This window comes from Sander vitreus, chromosome 15, assembly GCF_031162955.1.
Source record: "Sander vitreus isolate 19-12246 chromosome 15, sanVit1, whole genome shotgun sequence".
NCBI classification, from domain to species: domain Eukaryota; kingdom Metazoa; phylum Chordata; class Actinopteri; order Perciformes; family Percidae; genus Sander; species Sander vitreus.
This window is the reverse complement of record NC_135869.1, coordinates 7,567,461-7,584,137: the sequence shown is the minus strand read 5'-3', so window position 1 is coordinate 7,584,137 and position 16,677 is coordinate 7,567,461. Positions and strand designations below refer to the sequence as shown.

Genomic DNA, 16,677 nt, shown 5'->3' with positions numbered 1-16,677 from the left:
TCATTAAGGTAAATTATTAATATGTCTAAAACACACTTTTAGATTTGTGAAAGCTTTGTTTTTATGAGAACGTAATAAAGGGGGATTTCACCGTTCCCCCCAATGTAGACCATATTAGACCAGGTCCAGATCCAAAACCACTAGGCTTACACCTAGACTTGTCAAATCTAGACTGATTTATCCCAGAGAGGTTAAAGATTCTTAAAAACACAGTTTCAGATTTGTGAAAGCTTTATTCCATTTGTGAAAATGCAATAAAGGGGGATTTTCCTGTTATTTTTCATAGACCACATTACGATACGATATAACTTTATTGTCAGCCAAGGCTAAAATTCTTTGTGCATCCCCGGGTTGCTTGTATAAAAAAAAAAAAAAAAAAAAAAAAAGAGGACATACACATACATACAAGCATAGGCCTACATGAGCTTAATAACACCAACAGACATACATGAAACATTATTACAAATGACAAACTTCCAAATAGGAAAAACAAAGAAGACCTGTATAACAACAAAAACAAAAACACAGACAATGTCTTGGAGACGTATATCCCTGAGATAAGTATTGCACTGGATTTAATGTAGCTGGTTTAACAATAGGATAGATTGATGTATGAAATTAGACCAGGTCCAGATCCAAAACCACTAGGCCTACACCTAGACTTGTCAAATCTGGACTAAATTATCCTAGAGAGGCTAAAGATTCTTAAAAACACAGTTTCAGATTTGTCAAAGCTTTATTCTATTTGTAAAAATGCAATAAAGGGGGTTTGCACAGTTTTTCTTTTCATATTCAATTCAATTTTATTTATAGTATCAAATCATAACAAGAGTTATCTCAGGACACTTTACAGATAGAGTAGGTCTAGACCACACTCTATAATTTACAAAGACCCAACAATTCCAGTAATTCCCCCAAGAGCATGCATGAATGTGACAGTGGTGAGGAAGAACTCCCTTTTAAGGGAGAAACCTCTGACAGACCCAGGCTCTTGGTAGGCGGTGTCTGACGGTGCCGGCTAGGGGTGTGATGAACGGTGGCAATTATAGTCACAATAAAGATAATGGAACTATGACTATTGTTGCTTCTGCTGAATGACTCAGCGAATTACTAATTTTTCCTTCAGGACTCATTCATGTTTTGGGGCGTAAAAGGCCAGGTTGCTGTAACCTGTCAAAAGGACAGATGTTTTCACGCAGACTTTTGCTGTTTACACCAGCTACATCCCTCAGATATACTGCAGTGATGGAAATAGTAATACATTTCATTTTCTAAACAATGATACAAAGTGATGCACAAGAAGAAATACAATAAAACAGCAGAATACAACATAAGTATATCAAATAAAAATGAAATAGGATACACACAGATGAAATCCCATCTAAAAAGAATATTTTTTAGAAGAGATTTAAAAGCAGCAATAGATTTAGCCAACCTAATCTCAGCAGGTAAATCATTCCAGAGTTTGGGGACCCAACAGCACGAACGACCAGAAGGCCACTGTCAGGCGACCTAACATGGCACACAGGCTCATAAAGGGGTAGGCCATCTTTAATATAATCAGGGGCCTGGTTATTTAAAGCCTTGGGAGGTCAACAATACAATTCTAAAATCAATGCAATATTAAACGGGGAGTCTTGAACCAGTGATGTCTAGCAGCAGCATTTTGAGGTCGTTGAAGGCGATTGAGGGAAAACCTGAGTTATACCTACGTATGTACAGAGTATTGCAGAAATAAAAACAAGAAAAAGTAAAGCATGGACAACCCTGTGTAAATCCTCAGTGGATAAGAAGGATCAGATTTTAGAAATTAACGTAGGTTGATTAAAAACACGACCGACAACTAGGGCTGTGTAATTAATCAAACTTTTAATCCCGATTACCGTTTCCGCTCCTAACAAAAACAGTCATCGAGAGAAAATTATTTTCCAAGTAAACTCCTATTTTGTCTAATAAAGTATTAAAAAGGGAAATTTCACAGTTCAAGGTGTTTCCACTGTTAATTCATTGGTTTGTTAAATTCAATAATTGCAACATCTTTCCAAAGGTCAGTGAGTACTCGTGTTAAATAACCGTGATTTCAATATTGACCAAAATAATCGTGATTATGATTTTTTTCCATAATCGAGCAGCCCTACTGACAAACTCTACAATAGCCAGAATCAAAATAAAACACCCACATTTCTAGCAGTTTGCAGTGCTATGTGATAAGACTCCAAGGGCTAATGTAGGGAAGGATATTCACTTTATGTTGCAAATATGTCCCAAACAGATCAAAATAGAATATGTAAAGACTTTGATTGTAAATTTGAAAAAGGTACCGTCTTTATTTAAACATTTGGCATAGCCCATAAGTCATAGATTTACCACATTATTGGTTTCCTCTAAACACGTTACAGGGCCACCATAAAAAACACTAGCATCTAGCATAACTTTTTTATATGATGCAAAACTTGGAGGAGAGGCTTGTCACTAATAGCTGGTCCACCTTAAAGCCACCCCACCTTAAGTTAGTGAGCCTGAGCTGAAGTTGTTGCTATCTCCGGGGCTAACCCCCTTCCCTTTTTTTAATCAGCAGGTAGCAAGCGAGACACAGGAACCTGGCTTGTGTGGCCGGGTTAGCTCAGTTGGTGGAGCAGGTGCACATACAAAATATGGGGGTTTACTCCTTGACGCAGCGGCCGCGGGTCCGGCTCTGACCTGCGGCCCTTTGCTACATGTCATTCCCCCTCTCTTCCCCCTTTCATGTCTCCATCTGTCCTGTGGAATTAAAGGCCTAAAATGCCCCAAAAAATAATCTTTAAAAAAAAAAAAAAAAGGAACCTGGCTTGGGTCTTGAGGAGAGAGGACTGCTTTCTGTAATGTGTTCTCACGTCTCTTAATCCAGAGTTTCATCACCGCTGAAACTTTCATCTGAACCAGAAGTTGTACTGCTGTCAAAAACATAGTTCTGATAGTTCTTTCAATCATCACTGTCTATCAGTCTCAGGTTCAGAAGAGTCTCCAGTCTTGTCATCAGTTTCTGGTTCTGGATGTCTATGTGGATCTGAGTTCCTGGCTGGTTCTGGTCCTCCACAGTCCTCTCCATCAGCTTCTGTTTCCATCTGTTCAGTTTGTCTTTGATGAAGCTGTGAGGACTGACAACAGACACGCTGATGGTTTCTGAGCTGATGGAGCCAAGTGAATCTTTGGTCTTAAACACTGCAGCTGAATCTGTTCTTTCCTTTGTGGGTTTTCATGTGCTTCTTTAAACTACAACTCCATGCAAAACATTTCTTACAAACTGAGCAGCTGAATCTTTTCTCTCCTGTGTGGCAGCTCACGTGTTGCTGTAAATTAACTTTATATCCAAACGATTTCTTACAAACTGAGCAGCTGAAAGCTTTCTCTCCTGTGTGGGTTATCATGTGTCTCTGCAAATGGCTTTTCCACAGAAAACCTCTCTTACAAACTGAGCAACGGACAGGTTTCACTACTGAGTGTGTTCTCATGTGTCTCTTCAGAGATTTCATGCTGCCATATCTTTTGGTACACTTAGAGCAGCTAAATTGTTTCTCACCAGTACATCTGGTATCACTGACAGCAACGTCATCCTTTTTCAAAGACTTTAAACCTGACTGAGCTTCTCTGCTCTCCTCCTGATCCTCACTGTCATCAGTCTCAGGTTCAGAAGAGTCTCCAGTCTTGTCATCAGTTTCTGGTTCTGGATGTCTATGTGGATCTGAGTTCCTGGCTGGTTCTGGTCCTCCACAGTCCTCTCCATCAGCTTCTGTTTCCATCTGTTCAGTTTGTCTTTGATGAAGCTGTGAGGACTGACAACAGACACGCTGATGGTTTCTGAGCTGATGGAGCCAAGTGAATCTTTGGTCACAAACACTGCAGCTGAATCTGTTCTTTCCTTTGTGGGTTTTCATGTGCCTCTCCTCCTGATCCTCACTGTCATCAGTCTCAGGTTCAGAAGAGTCTCCAGTCTTGTCATCAGTTTCTGGTTCTGGATGTCTATGTGGTTCTAAGTTACTGGCTGGTTCTTGTCCTTCACAGTCCTCCAAAGGTTTCCCTACTGTGTGGGTTCTGATGTGTCTCTTCAGATGTGACGTGAAGCCAAATATTTTCCTACACTTAGAGCAGCTGAATTGTTTCTCACCAGTACTACATCTTGAATCACTGACAGAAACGTCATCCTTTTTCAAAGAGTTTAGACCTGACTGAGCTTCTCCGGTCTCCCTACACTCACCGCTGGCATCCGTCTCAGGTTCAGAAGAGTCTCCAGCGTGGTCTTCGGTATCTTGTTGTAAATTTAATGGGAACTTGGTGATGTCAGCCCCCTCCAGCCCTTGAAGCCCCCATCTCTCCGGTTTCTCTTTCATTTCTTTACTCGCCGATAGCTGATGAACATCTGCAGGAAACAGACAGAGAATTGTTGCTGTTCATTCACATCACAGCTCAAAAACTATTCTTATTGAACGTCAATAGATCAAGGAGCATCAGACAGCTGTTTCTGTTCAGAAACTGTTCACTCAGCCGTGTCAGTAGAGTTGTTTACTGAAATCCGAAATGATGTCAATATGGCATAGGTTTGTTATACTAGCAGTATCCATCGGACCGAATGGCAATGCAGATTTCCAAGCCTCGTTTTGGTGCCACTTAAATGCCTGCACTGTCTTCTGATGCTCTGAAACAGACGTTACAGGCAACAGAATCATTACTCCACAGGACGCTACTTAATATTTATAACACTTGTTAGCAGGTAACATGTGCCTACTGTTAGCTAGTAGCTTGCTTAAACACGGTTTAAATGCTTCAAGCTAAAGGGTCTAAAGTGTGGCGGTTTTTCACGTGAAAGGATTCCAACACGGGGACGTACAACAGTCTGCAGCTAAAGACAGAGTGTAGCTGCATTTTCTGATTCAGTTCTGCTGATCGATTATGGTCCTTTGGGGTTTGGATGCCTTCACACTCAGATGCGAACGGATCCAGTGAGTGCTGAAGGCCGATGATGCCATCATGACCACATCATGACCACATCATCTGCAAAAACCAGCGACAACATCCCCGGCGCACCAAACCGCAACCCCTCCCTGGCACAACTACGCCTTGATATCCTGTCCATTCATATTACAAACAGGACTGGTTACAATCAAACATATAATAACACCTTATCATTTATTAGTTGACTTATACTTTGTTTTATTAATCTGAATGTTTCAAGCAACGGCATCTGCGTCAATGTTGTACCTAAGTACAGTACTTGCAGTGTCAGAAATGAAGGGGGGGAAAAGGCAAATATGTTAAGCTAAAGCTGCACTTTGTACACAGTATGCAACTTGTGTTATTGTGGAATGTGGATAACTCAGAAAGCTATAGTAGCTACTATGTTTGCAAGTGCTTGCTAATACATAACCAACATTAGCTTACTAACAGCTAACAAGTCTTCTCTGGTAGACAAGGGTGCTAAAATAATCGTTTGACCTGCTTAAATCTCGTGTTATTAGCCAGCTACCAGCACATTGTGGAGTTAAGATCCTTTATACTTTAAACTGTCCAACAACAAAAAAAGTTTTCGACCGGAGAACGGCGCATTTAGCCCAAACAAAATAGACCGGTGTTGCACATAAAGCTGTGACCCATTACAAACTGTGACTGCAGAGGGTGCTGCTGCACATCATCTGCCCGTGCGTGGTAGACAATGGAGGGCGAAGAAGAGCGTCTACGCAAACGGTGTAAACATTAATACATTATATCCACGGGTGCAAGCTGTATGATTATTCGCGGTTTGTTATTGCTTCCTAAAGAGAGAGTAAACCGCTGGTGACCATATTAGTAACATATGTTTATCTGAAAGTAAATAAAATATATTAAGGTACATTTACTCTGAAATGTTTCTAAACATGTATTTCTTTGTGACTGCATGCACGAGTTACATTTGTAATAACCTACCTAAAACCTTACACTAGACCTACATTTAAAACTTAATCATATTCTACTGTAAATAAAATAAAGAACTAAATATTTAATGGACCAGCACATTGGGTAAGTTGTCAGAATATGTGACCCCACTGTGATAACTCCAAATAAGAAAATGTGTGTCCATATTAGTGTGAAGGGATGACTACCCCAAACTATATTTTGAAGTTTAACTCTTTATTAAGCAGTTACAGTCACAGTTTCTGATGGGTCATCTTTCGGTGCAACACCTGTTCTCAGAATATGACTACAAAACATGAGCGGTGGGCAAATTGACCCTAAGATTTCAACAGCCTATATAGGCCAATATTCTTATCTTATATTAAGCATAGGCTAATTTTATTTTAATTCAATTCACTTTATTTCTTCCGGGTCTACACAAACAGCTGTTACAAATAAATGCATTGCTAATAGCAGTAGGCCTGTGCTTTTTTATCAAACCATGTAGACACAAGGCGGTGATTTAGCCTACTGTATGCATTTTCATCTATAGCTCATTTCGCATTTAAAAACTGCTTTACGACTAATTTGTTATTTTTTTTTATAGAGGGTTTTCACCAACGTCACGTTCTGGGTGGTAACCTGGATGCGCGGCCATATTGGAGGCACTCGGTGTAAACAACTGAATGGAGTAATGGAGTATTGTGCACTTTGGTTACTTTAATACTTTATGTCTAAACAACAGAAAAGCTCATCAAAACGCGTCCAAGATGCAAAGGCATATAGGGAAGGACATGGACCACAAAAAAAGGCGCGATATTTTGAGAAATTACAGTTTACTGGCGGTGCAGATCCCTACAAGTTGGCTCCCTCCTCTTGGATCCATGGCGACCCGGTGATTCTTACTACATTCTACTTACATATCCCGATATAGTCAACTACATGGTTTTCTCGCCGACCCCATACACAGCGGAAGACCTTAAATCAATACAAAAGTTTGGAGGCCTATAACCAGATGGTGTGTGGATGGGTGAGGGAGACCCAGTACCAAGTCAATAACGATCAATGTGTTGTGAAGGCCAAATAAGTAATGCAATAACATCTTTAATCAACCTAACCTTAACTGTATGATATCATTGTGATACTCAAGGTGTAGCCAAGTGACTCTCAATAGTTTTTTTTTCATTTCAAAGACCGAACAAGAGATTTTTCCCTCGTAGATCCTGGTTGAGCTTTGCCTCCTTTCCTCTTCTGACATTCCTCTCCCTGGTTTTTAATAACTTTTGGAAGTCGATAATATTCCAAATGTTTTTCTCGGTCTGACCTATTGGTACAACCTAAAACACGGCAATAATTAACCATTTTCCTTAACGCCGTTCGGGATCTACTTCAGTGCCTGTGTCAGTACCCGATCCGTACCGCCTGTACGATCCGTTCTGCGCATGCGCATAATTACGTAGTAGAAAACAAAGCCCGTCTTTGGTAGAAACTGTCCCTGTGCGATTTGTACCACGCATGCATTGAAACACTACGACCAAACATCACAACTTTTTTATTAAATCTTTATTATACAATGGTCATAGCTACAAACAATCGAGACTTGTCACTGATCCAAAACCGTGTAGCGACGTCGTTGTTGTGTTATGTTAATGTTTTTAATTTTAATACTTCGTCTTGAGTAATAACCATAGACTGTCTATTATTAATGCCATGAAGTGTGTAGTATCTGATTGACTTAAAGTCTGAGGTATAATAAACATGGTTCCATTTGGCTGAGGTATATGGTTAGAGGGCACATTCCAGAGAAAGTGGCTCTGTGGGAGCAAATGGGGTTACTGATTGATTGACCCCAGGACCTGGATTCACCTATCCCCATCACAACGTCTCATGTTACACACAGCTCAGGGTACATGTCTTCAGGTTGACGTTAGAAAGTGCTGCTTCGTTCCACTACAATCTAACGTTAGCATACTCATAGCTAACTATTATAGCTGCATGCTAACGCGACATAGCGGAGCATATATAGCTAGCTATATATGTACGTATGTAGCAGGACTTTGTACCGTAAAAAAAAAAATCACCAATAAAGACTTCTAAACCAAATACTATACAAATACAGTAAAGTGACCAGAATTTGGGGTGAAATGTCCAGCATTGAGCTACATAATAGTTTGCTAGGAGTTTGCTGGTCTCTCACAGAGATCTCATTTGTAGCTCTGTTTTTACCTGATACTTTCATCGAGTGAGAGGTATACACATGCTTAAACTTTATTTAAAGCATGATTAACCTGAAGCAGGACGAAGTCATGACTTAAAACACCAAAGCAAGGCTTCTAGCTCAGGCTAGCTAGCGTTAGCAAATTGCCTTCAAAGTTGCAAAGAAATTATGAAGCGTAAAATTTGAAGCCTTTATTTAATTTGCTACATGGTGTTGTACTGGATGGCCGGACGACCCTCCGTATATCATTAACAGATACTTTAGGCAACTCCAGCAAACACCTTATAAACTTCATCTCTGCCATCATAACGGTCTACTGTTACTGTCTAATGTTTTATTCTGGTAACCAGAAATGTCCAAACATCCTTACGCCAATGCGTGCATAGAGCTGTGAAGTTTGCCGGTGTTCGCGCAAGCGTAGAACTGATCAGGCAGTGCGCTGAACATGGCGACTTTGGGTCTGATGACGCGCCGTGAAAACCCTTTTGTAGCTAGCCTATTGTCCGACACTGGGTGCTTGAGTAAATGCTCGCAGTTACTTTCCGTCTCAGCGAGGAGAGAAGAGTGTTTATAAATGAACAAACCTGTCCTTTGTAACCGAAGCCGAGGGGTGAAAACAGCGTCCAGAAGTTCCCGTTGTCGCTCGTTCTCCTCTTTTGACCGACACCGTTCCTCCTCGTACTCTGCTATCGTTCTTTCAAACAGCACAAATATCTCTTCAGCAGCCGCAGTTAGTCGCTGCTTCACCGACGCTCTCAGCATTTGGACCTTAGACATCTTCACACAATCACACAAATTGTTTTTTTCCTACACGAACTCCGTCAAACAGACCCGTTTTTGACACAAACTCTGGGGAAAAACACACTTCACCGTAATGCTCTTTGTTAAGACCCCTTCAAAGGGCGTGAAGGGCGGCGCTGTCTTAATGTAGCGATCTGAGGAGAGGTCACCAACAGGCCTCATTAATTATTAATCCTGTGAGGAAATTAGTAACTGTGTACTCTTATATACCCAATGTATTTAGCTAAGACAATGTAATTGTAAATTACATTTTTTGTGGTTTAATTCATTGAATTAGTGGTAAATTATAGGTTTGTTCTATTGCTAACATTTCACAGTTTCTGTCTTCAGTTTGTGGAAAGGGTCTATTCCCCTCCTCCCTTTGCTTTCAGCCTTGTAAGAAACTCTGTAAGGATGCTGCTCTCCCAAAACTCGTTGTTCATTCTCTCAGACTTAAATGAACATTTTATGCGCAAAGAATAAATACTTACAATAAATACTTAAAAGACTTTGTAGAGTGAAGCCTTATTTCAGATCTAACTCTAGGTTTTATAACGCCTTCAGGTCCGGAAAGTTTGTGTGTGACTCTACAGAAAGTTTGTCCTTAGGCCCCTGTTGTGTGTGTGTGTGTGTGTGTTGAAAATATAATTCAGTGTAATTGTAATGTACATTGTTGTGGTTTAATTAATGGTAAATTATAGGCTTGTTGTTTTATTGCTAATGTTGAGTTTTAAAAAAAAAGTTAAGTTACTTCATCTATCAATGTACTTTTATGTTTTGATGTATTCACAATGTACGCTGCAGCTGAGTTAGGCAGCAAAATTGCATCCCAATCGTCATCCTGCCATCTGCAGCTTGATCAGGAGGAGGCTCTTTGTTCACATGGCAGGAAGAACTTCTGTTATCTCTCTGTCTGGGGGACCGTCTGTTGATTAGATTAAGATCAAAAGACTAACTTGAAAATAATCGACATCCACATGGTAGGATTTTTGTTTGTGACCGGAAGTAACCTCACAACACATGGATTTGGAAATAACGCCTTCTTTTTGGTGGACGATGGACCAATGGAAAAAGTGTTGTCTTGTTGTATATTTTGTGTAGATCACTTTGAATTGCCTCTGTGTATGAAAGAGAGGAGGTGCAAGATTAAGCTTCCGTTTTCCTAGAAGTGCTCTTCTAACTGACAGAGACGAACAAGCTACAATGCAGAAGGCACATACAGTCGAACGATAATTATTTTTAAGGGGAAGCGAGTTCGTTCTGAGTGGCTACAGAGATGCCCGGAGAACACCAGCGTAAGGTGTTCAGACAATGGCTGGATTACCTCTGACCTCTTTCTGGAGTGGGGTCAAATGTTCATTCAGTCCCTCCCCAAGGATGACCCCAGGCCCCACCTTCTCCTCCTTGACGGCCACAGTAGCCACGTCTATAACCTGGAGTTCATTAAGCTACTGAAGAGCAAGAATGTGCACACCCTTCCCACACAACCCACGCGCTGCAACCGGCGGACAAGGCCATTTTCAAGAGTCTAAAACACCACTGGGACCAGGAAGGGAGGAAGTGGACAAGGATGATGGCTGGGCAGAAGCCGTCAAGGACGGAGTTCTTTGCGGTGTTCAGCAGGGCTTGGGCAAAGGCTGCCACTATTGAAAATGCCCAGGCAGGGTTCCGGGGGACAGGGATGTTCCCTCTCAAAGATATTCTCCCTGAGACTGCTTTTGCCCCCAGCAAGACCACCGAAAGAGTGCTACCATCCACTCTACCATCCCCGCCCACAAGGCCGCAGTCTCTCCCAACCCCGCCCATAAGGCCGCAGTGTCTCTTACCCCCGCCCACCCTCGCCCACTGGACCATGGTCGCCCCTGCTGACCTTGACCCACTCTGCCCGTCAGCCATCAGCCCTGCTCTCTGGACATCAGCCCTCCCACCCGCCAGCCAGACCTCAGTCGCCTGCCGATCCGCCAGCCAGACCTCAGTCCTCTGCTTCCCTGACACCCCTGCAACCTGTGGAACCACTGTACTTTTCCCCAGAAGATGAGAAGGTGGTGCTTGAAGAGGTTGTGTTAGAGGATGTACTGGAAGAAGATAATGACCTCTTCAATCAGTTCACACCACAGGAAGAAACCCACTCCCAGGATGAGGGACCTTCCACCTCCACAGTAAGTGATATTTTATACTACTTTTAGGCTACATGACATGTTACACATGCATGCTCACGCAAACATACGCATGCACACACATACACACAATTTAGTCCCTAATCATATCAAATGTACACCAAATAATTATTGTATTTCTTGCAATAACATAGGCTCTTTTTGTTATTTTCTTTCTGTTCAGTCTGTGAGATCGGTCACATTCACTGACTTGATCTCAATGCCGCAAAGGGAGAGGGCCATCAGAAAGAGAGTGAAGCCACCATCATATAACCTCACAAGTGAGCAACACATTGAATATATTAAAACAAAAAAGTCATCCAGCAAGCAAGCAGCCAAGCAAGCCAGCAAGTACCCGGGCAGCAAGCAACCGAAAGGGAAAAAAAAGCAGGGCAAGAGAAGCAAATCACCTTCAAAGTCTGCAACACCCACTATGGTGACCCAAATGACCCTAAGGCTACTGAGGAATGGGTAAAACGTGATCTATGTCCTGCCTGCTTTCATGAGAGCTGTGGTGAAGAGAATGGTATCTGTGATGATGATGGTTTCATTTGCAAAGACTGCGTTTGAAAAATGTTTTCATCACACACAAACATATCAGTTATTAATTTCTGAATCTGAATTTTTGTAATTTGCACATTTTGTTCTAAATGTGGTGTACACACACACACACACACACACACCCAGTTCACTGATCTATGCTGTCCCAAAATGGTTTTTTTAAATGGCACATTAATGTGTTTGTTTAATGCAGTTTAAATGTTATGTTGCTGTATAAGCAACTGTGTTTTAAAATTAAAATTTATGATAAATTACTATTTCCTTTTGCAGTTTGACTGGCCCATTTTACCTGAAACAGCTGGCCCATTGTACCTGAAACAGCTGGCCCATTGTACCTGAAACTGCTCATGCAAAAAAAGTTGGCACAGCTGATGTTTCAAGAACTGTAGGGCCTAAATAATTATATTTTATTACATAATTTCAACACAAAATTATCAAAAACAGTCATTATTAATCATAAAAACACATGGAAAAGGCATATATGGTATTGTATTATTGTTCCAAACGATTTACCAAAAAGTGGCCCAATTTAGCTGATATAACCCATGTTGACACCTGTGCAGAATACAGGGTTGTGGCAGACATTTGGTGTCAGCCAGACAACCGTCCACCGCTGTGTAGGTGTGCAGGGCCATACGATTCAAGCTGTTGAACCAATTCCTCAATTTACCCGATGTGGCTGTGTACGGCGCACTGGATGGGACCCATATCCCGATCCTTCCCCTGGAACTATAATCAGTATATTATAGGGCCACCATTAAAAACCTTGAAAAAAAACACTTTTTTTCCCTCAACGTTGTTGACGCCTTTTTTTTTTACGTTTGTTTTTGCTTTTTCCAATATTTTAAATTGTAAAAATTTTCTTCTACACATTTTCAGCTTTTATTTCTACGTCCCATTTTTTCTGATATAAAACAAAAAATTTAAACGGGTCAATGTGACCCGAAGTCGACGCAAGCCAGCCCACCAGCTGAAGTTGTTGCTATCTCCGGGGCTAACCCCCTTCCCGTTCTTTAACCAGCAGGTAGCAAGCAAGACTCAGGAACCTGGCTTGGGTCTGAGGAGAGAGGACTGCTTTCTGTAATGTGCTCTCATGTCAAACATGTCCAGAACTGTTTCTACATTCTTTTAAGCCAGACTTTTATCACCGCTGAAACTTTCATCTGAACCAGCAGTTTTACTGCCGCTGCTGTCAAAAACATAGTTCTGATATCTGACATGTCATGTGGCTGCCTAGTTCATTTGTTTAAGTCTTTAACTACACTTAGCCAGTAATGATTGTCATTCACAGACAATCATCACTGTCTATCAGTCTCAGGTTCAGAAGAGTCTCCAGTCTTGTCATCAGTATCTGGTTCTGGATGTCTATGTGGTTCTAAGTTCCTGTCTGGCTCTGGTCGTCCAACGGTTTCTCTCCTGTGTGGGTTCTCATGTGTACATGTAAATTTATTTTGTGTGCAAAAAGTTCCTTACAAACTGAGCAGCTGAAAGGTTTTTCTCCCGTGTGGATTCTCATGTGTACCTGTAAAGTATAACTCTGTGCAAAAGATTTTTTACAAACGGAGCAGGGGAAGGGCTTCTCTCCTGTGTGGGTTCTCACGTGTTTCTGTAAACTGTCTTTCCGTGTAAAAGATATCTTACAAACTGAGCAGCTGAAAGGTTTCTCTCCTGTATGAGATCTCATGTGGTTCTTCACATGTGTGTTGTGGCTAAACTTCTTCTGACACACGGAGCAGCTTAATCGTTTCTCTCCTGTGTGGGTTCTCATGTGTGCCTGTAAATTTCCACTCTTTGCAAAAGATTTCTTACAAACTGAGCAGCTGAAAGGTTTTTCTCCGGTATGAGTTCTCATGTGTTGCTTCAGCCATGCCTTGCATTCAAATCTTTTCCCACAATCAGAGCAGCTGAATGTTTTCTCATCAGTAGTACAGCTGGAATCACTGACAAAATCATCATCATCATCATTTTCCAAAGAGTTTAAACCTGACTGAGCTTCTCCGGTCTCTTTCCACTCATAACTGTCATCAGTCTCAGGTTCAGAAGAGTCTCCAGTCTGGTCGTCAGTATTTATATGTAAAGCTATATCTGGATCTGAGTTCCTGGCTGGTTCTGGTCCTCCACAGTCCTCTCTATCAGCTTCTGTTTCCATCTGTTCAGTTTGTCTTTGATGAAGCTGTGAGGGCTGAGGTTTCTCTTCATCATCTTCACTCTTCACAGGGACAGGAGTGAATGGGAACTTGGTGATATCAGCCTCCTCCAGCCCTTGAAGCTGCTCTCTCTCCTGACTGATCCAGAGTTCCTCCTGTTCCTCTTTAATGTGTGGGGGCTCTGGGTGCTGCTGGTCCAGACTGGGGCTCCACTCCCACTGCTCAGGGGGAACCTCTTCTTTACTCACCGACAGCTGCTGGACATCTGCACGAAAACAGACAGAGATGTTACAGAGAAATAATGTTTTTCATTCACATCACAGCTCAAAAACTTGAATAGCTGTTCATTTTGTTGATCTGCTGCACTCTGAGAGAGAGAGGAAAAAAAAACAACTGCATAGACTGTAAATATTAAGTCTATGTTTGAGATATGTTTTCTCTCGTTTGGTGGGTGTGTCTCTCAGGTCACAGGTGATACTCAATCAGCAGAGACGTCTGTAAACTCGTGGTGATAAAACATTTAAAACTGCATCAGCATTTAACGTTGATGTTTGTTTAAGCCATATTACATGAGAGGGTTTAATGTCGAGGTCCGAAAGGCGCATTACTGAAGTATAGGCCTCCTCAAGTGTAATATTGTGATTAGACAACAACAGTTACCAACAAAATAAGTGATTAATCTGTATTCATATTGTGGAGACCAGACGCAAGCTTTTATTTTGAAAAGCCGAAGCTCGGGGACGGCACCAATCGGGAGGGCATGAGACGGGAGCATAGACTGTATATTATTAATATATTATGTTATTAATAATAATAATATTAATTTAATATACAGTCTATGGAGTTCTCCAGGCTGCAGCCATACCCGACTCTAATAAAAAGGCAGAGCGCTCTCTCCCCGTGGGGTCGAAAAATCCAGCTGTTCCACTTAACTGCTCCCTCTAGAGGTCTGGAGAACTTCCGTTGTGTAATCTGGATGCTGCGTTTTTTTGTTGCATTTGTTTTCTGGGTTTGTGTGCTTTTCTTTTTGCATCGTTTCATATTTGCAGCGCGTTTATGTATTTGGTTGTGTTGTGTGCATTTGCAGCGCGTTTGCTGAATGCTGCAACATGTGTTGTCAAATTAATTAAGTTGTTTTTTTATTTGCTTGTGTTTTGTCTATTTGTGTGTGTTTTCTTAAGTTGCAGGGCGTTTGTCCCTGTCGGCCACCGTACTTTTCGACTAATTTTCTGTTTTTTTATAGTTGCCCTCGAAATATGTTTTAATGTCCTACACTGTGTAGCGTTATTTAAGTAAATGCTCAGTTACTTTTCAACTCAGGGAGGAGAGAAGAGTGTTCGTAAATGAACAAACCAAACCTGTCCTGTGTAACCGAAGCTGAGGGGTGAAAACGGCGTCCAGAAGTTTCCGTTGTCGCTCGTTCTCCTCTTTTGACCGACACCGTTCCTCCTCGTACTCTGCTATCGTTCTTTCAAACAGCACAAATATCTCTTCAGCAGCCGCAGTTAGTCGCTGCTTCACCGACGCTCTCAGCATTTGCACTTTAGACATCTTCACGCAATGACAGAAACTGTTCGTCCACACAAACTCGATCAAAAACACGCTAGCTCTGTGCTGCTAACCAGCTAGCATGCTACGCTAACTTCGATAGCTTTGTAGCTAACCTAACGTTACCGGTCCGGAAAGATGAGTCCGAGGTAAAACGTTCAGAAAGAAAGTTAAAACAACACGAAGTCCATTCAGACAGGTTTATCCAGACATACAGAGGCTCTGGTGGATCCACACTTTCTCAACACAACAAAGGGACTCTGCTGTTGGGACTCCCTAAAAACGTATTCCACCCACCGGGATGGGAATGGTTCATGGGTGTATACAAAAACTGAACGGAGGACTTTTACAGGACTTCTTTTTCCTTCTGCTCCTTCTTCTTCTTTAGAGTTTATTGGCGGTTTGCAAACCATCTTAAAGGTGCATTACCACATCCAACTGCAGTGGAGGGTGGAGCAAGAGATTATGCAGAAAAACAACAACACAACTTGATTCTTTTAGATAATTTAATGTCTTTCAAAAAAATTAATAATGTCGCTAAATAGCTGCCCCAACTCTGGCCCTTTTTAAAAAATCGGCTCAAATCGTTTATGTTTGCCCCTACTGTCTAAAGGGGCTACTGTCTAGCTGCTGCTAATTTGCACTAAAATGATGTGACCTCTTGTTGATAGCCTACACTTTATTCTTTTTTGACTTTTTTATGCTTGTTGTATATTTTGTGTATATCACTTTGAATTGCCTGCTGCATGTATGAAAGAGAGAGTTGCAACATTAAGCTGCTGTTTTCCTAAAAGTGCTTTTTAAATATAAACTGGGGTCTCTTCTAACTGACAGAGAGGAACAATATATGCTACACTCCTTTACAAGTCACAGTGATGGGTTCTAAAACTTCTCCTGATGTGAATGTCACAGCGCTGTGATGCAAAACATCTAAAGAGTGAATTGCAGGTGGTGAAGCATGCATGCTACAAACTCGTGTGAAAATAATGTAGCCGAGTGGTGATGGTAAGTGTAGTTCACAGTACTGTTTAAGCCTACACCTGGCAGAAATGAGGATGAAGGGGTCATATGAATTCATTTAAAAAAAAAAAAAAGTTGGGGTATTGATATAAAAACTATTTTCTGTAAAAATAAAAGAGAATATTTTGTCAGAAAATCTTGAAAAATATATATAGAGAGTGAGATTAAAAGAGAGAGAGAGAGACCCCATTTAAAAGGTGAAGAGAATGGATGAACCAAGACAAGACCCTTTGCTATCATTTCATCCATGTTTTATACAACAGCTCCACCAAGTGACTTTACTGTCATGTCTACAGGACATACTGACCTCTTCCTTTAGTTTTGAATCAGCTGCTTAGTTGCA

General features: G+C 41.3%; 3 protein-coding genes across 4 annotated transcripts; 1 reads left to right on the top strand and 2 right to left on the bottom strand.

The window, feature by feature from the left end:
• Positions 1–103: 103 nt before the first annotated feature.
• On the bottom strand, positions 104–9,566 carry LOC144530457 (uncharacterized). The gene is made up of 2 exons (XM_078270038.1): positions 8,707–9,566; positions 104–4,396 (listed from the first exon to the last, which is right to left on the bottom strand). Exons 1-2 carry the CDS (start codon positions 8,897–8,899, stop codon positions 3,195–3,197), a joined length of 1,395 nt encoding a protein of 464 aa, XP_078126164.1. The 5' UTR covers positions 8,900–9,566; the 3' UTR covers positions 104–3,194.
• An 800-nt stretch (positions 9,567–10,366) lies between these two features.
• Positions 10,367–11,922, top strand: LOC144529998 (uncharacterized). Its single transcript, XM_078269398.1, has 3 exons — positions 10,367–10,532; positions 10,712–11,061; positions 11,243–11,922. The coding sequence occupies exons 1-3, from the start codon at positions 10,367–10,369 to the stop codon at positions 11,531–11,533; spliced, it is 807 nt and encodes a 268-aa protein (XP_078125524.1). The 3' UTR covers positions 11,534–11,922.
• Positions 11,923–12,003: 81 nt separating this feature from the next.
• Positions 12,004–15,698, bottom strand: LOC144530458 (uncharacterized). Of its 2 annotated transcripts, none has more exons than XM_078270039.1 (2): positions 15,125–15,698; positions 12,004–14,031 (listed from the first exon to the last, which is right to left on the bottom strand). In XM_078270039.1, exons 1-2 carry the CDS (start codon positions 15,315–15,317, stop codon positions 12,995–12,997), a joined length of 1,230 nt encoding a protein of 409 aa, XP_078126165.1. In that variant the 5' UTR covers positions 15,318–15,698; the 3' UTR covers positions 12,004–12,994. The 2 variants fall into 2 exon arrangements, with proteins under 2 accessions (XP_078126165.1, XP_078126166.1); XM_078270040.1 differs by having other exon boundaries at positions 15,612–15,694.
• Positions 15,699–16,677: the final 979 nt, after the last annotated feature.

What these genes read in the sequence shown, in the direction of transcription:
- LOC144530457 (XM_078270038.1), bottom strand. Translation starts at nt 8,899, where the DNA reads ATGTCTAAGGTCCAAATGCTGAGAGCGTCGGTGAAGCAGCGACTAACT. An exon ending in GCTTCGGTTACAAAGGACAG is followed by an intron (nt 4,397 to 8,706) that starts GTTTGTTCATTT and finishes TGTTTCCTGCAG; the next exon opens with ATGTTCATCAGCTATCGGCG.
- LOC144529998 (XM_078269398.1), top strand. Translation starts at nt 10,367, where the DNA reads ATGTGCACACCCTTCCCACACAACCCACGCGCTGCAACCGGCGGACAA. An exon ending in CGGTGTTCAGCAGGGCTTGG is followed by an intron (nt 10,533 to 10,711) that starts GCAAAGGCTGCC and finishes CCCGCCCATAAG; the next exon opens with GCCGCAGTGTCTCTTACCCC. An exon ending in AGGGACCTTCCACCTCCACA is followed by an intron (nt 11,062 to 11,242) that starts GTAAGTGATATT and finishes CTTTCTGTTCAG; the next exon opens with TCTGTGAGATCGGTCACATT.
- LOC144530458 (XM_078270039.1), bottom strand. Translation starts at nt 15,317, where the DNA reads ATGTCTAAAGTGCAAATGCTGAGAGCGTCGGTGAAGCAGCGACTAACT. An exon ending in GCTTCGGTTACACAGGACAG is followed by an intron (nt 14,032 to 15,124) that starts GTTTGGTTTGTT and finishes GTTTTCGTGCAG; the next exon opens with ATGTCCAGCAGCTGTCGGTG.